Raw genomic sequence first — 1354 nt, forward strand, 5'->3', positions numbered from 1 at the left:
ATATTCACCACTGTGCGGCGCCATTTCCCTGTTTCCTCTGATCACAGAGCAGCTTGCTCGAACTGGCAATGAATCCTGGGATACCCAAGGATAGAGAGGATACACCGGACCCGTCCTTCAAATCGGGCTAAAGAAGGACGCGTTTGTCGGCCGCATAACGAGGACTCTTGGAATCAGACCAGACCTCGGCGCCGCGCTATGACGTAATCGGCTTTCGAATCTGGCCTTCAGAGGACGCAGCCCATGAATTCGCTGCCCCCTGCAGGAAATCATCCCCATTAACTTTCAATGAGCGCTAAATTCCATGACCTCTAAGACTCGATTTTCTGTCAGATCAGACGCAGAATCGGATTCGGCGCGTTCTGGCCTTTAACCTGGGGAGCAAAGCAGACCTGCACCATGTTCCACCAATTTTTTAGGGACATTTTTTAAAGGGACAGAATTTCCTGCAGTTTCTGGAATTTTTTTCAACTTGATAAAATCCAAAAAGTTCATGAGCTTAACGTTTCTATGTGGTTTATCTTTACAGGCCTGATCCAGACCACATGCCGCCGCCGGGCTACGATGACATGTTCATGTAGCGCCGCCGGGTTTCCTGCTTGGACTCGCCTCAGAACTGAGCCAGACGGGGAACCTGGATGATGGGTTCGCTTCCCCAAGCTTTCCTCAAATAAAGAAAATATTCAGAACAACAGGTTAGACAATGTTTCTCATGTCAGACTTTCAAATAAAACATGATCCTATCGCTTTACAGTAAAAAATAATCCCATCTACAGATGAAAACTGACTCACATTGTGTGTTTTTAACCTGTCTGCCTGTACAACTGAGACATTTCCTGAATTTAAAGCAGCTTTTTTTGTGAAGTTGAGTGAATGACACGATGATGGAAAACCAGAAAGCTGATAATAAATTAGGAGGAAAAAAATGAAAAAAAAATCGACCTTTTCAAGGTTTGGGTTTCCTGTGATTTGTTTCATGCTGAGGAAATGTTTGCGAGTAATTTTCATTTCTTTTGCACATTTATAAACTCGGCTCCAGTTAATTGACCAACATTGCTGTTTAATCATCTTATTACAAAACATTCAAATAAAAAAAACTTTGCAGTCTGTTTGCGTTTCTGTGAGTTTTTCTTATATTGGACATTTGCACCTCTTTTATGTTTTTTTGTGTAAAAAAAGTAGAATTTAAATACATGTAAACTCTAGGCCTTTTTTCAGTTCTTTACCTCATTACTTTGCTCTCTACCAGTAGTTATATTTTCTCTGAAGGGATGTCTAATATGGGGGATAAAAAGTGCCAAAATTAAATAAATAAATACAGCATTAAATAAATAATTAAATGTGTCAATAATTA

The 1354-nt window shown here is 40.4% G+C and overlaps 1 protein-coding gene across 1 annotated transcript in view; it reads left to right on the forward strand.

The window, feature by feature from the left end:
- The window catches only part of psmf1 (proteasome inhibitor subunit 1), a 13680-nt gene extending 12571 nt beyond the window's left edge, over window positions 1–1109 (forward strand). Inside the window, exon 5 of the mRNA XM_015395421.1 lies at window positions 530–1109. Within this exon, the coding sequence (XP_015250907.1) occupies window positions 530–581 (52 nt within the window). The 3' untranslated portion in view covers window positions 582–1109. The remainder of the gene's footprint in view (window positions 1–529) is intronic.
- Window positions 1110–1354: the final 245 nt, after the last annotated feature.

This window comes from Cyprinodon variegatus, unplaced genomic scaffold (assembly GCF_000732505.1).
Source record: "Cyprinodon variegatus isolate N-32 unplaced genomic scaffold, C_variegatus-1.0 Scaffold740, whole genome shotgun sequence".
In the NCBI taxonomy this organism is placed as follows: Eukaryota; Metazoa; Chordata; class Actinopteri; order Cyprinodontiformes; family Cyprinodontidae; genus Cyprinodon; species Cyprinodon variegatus.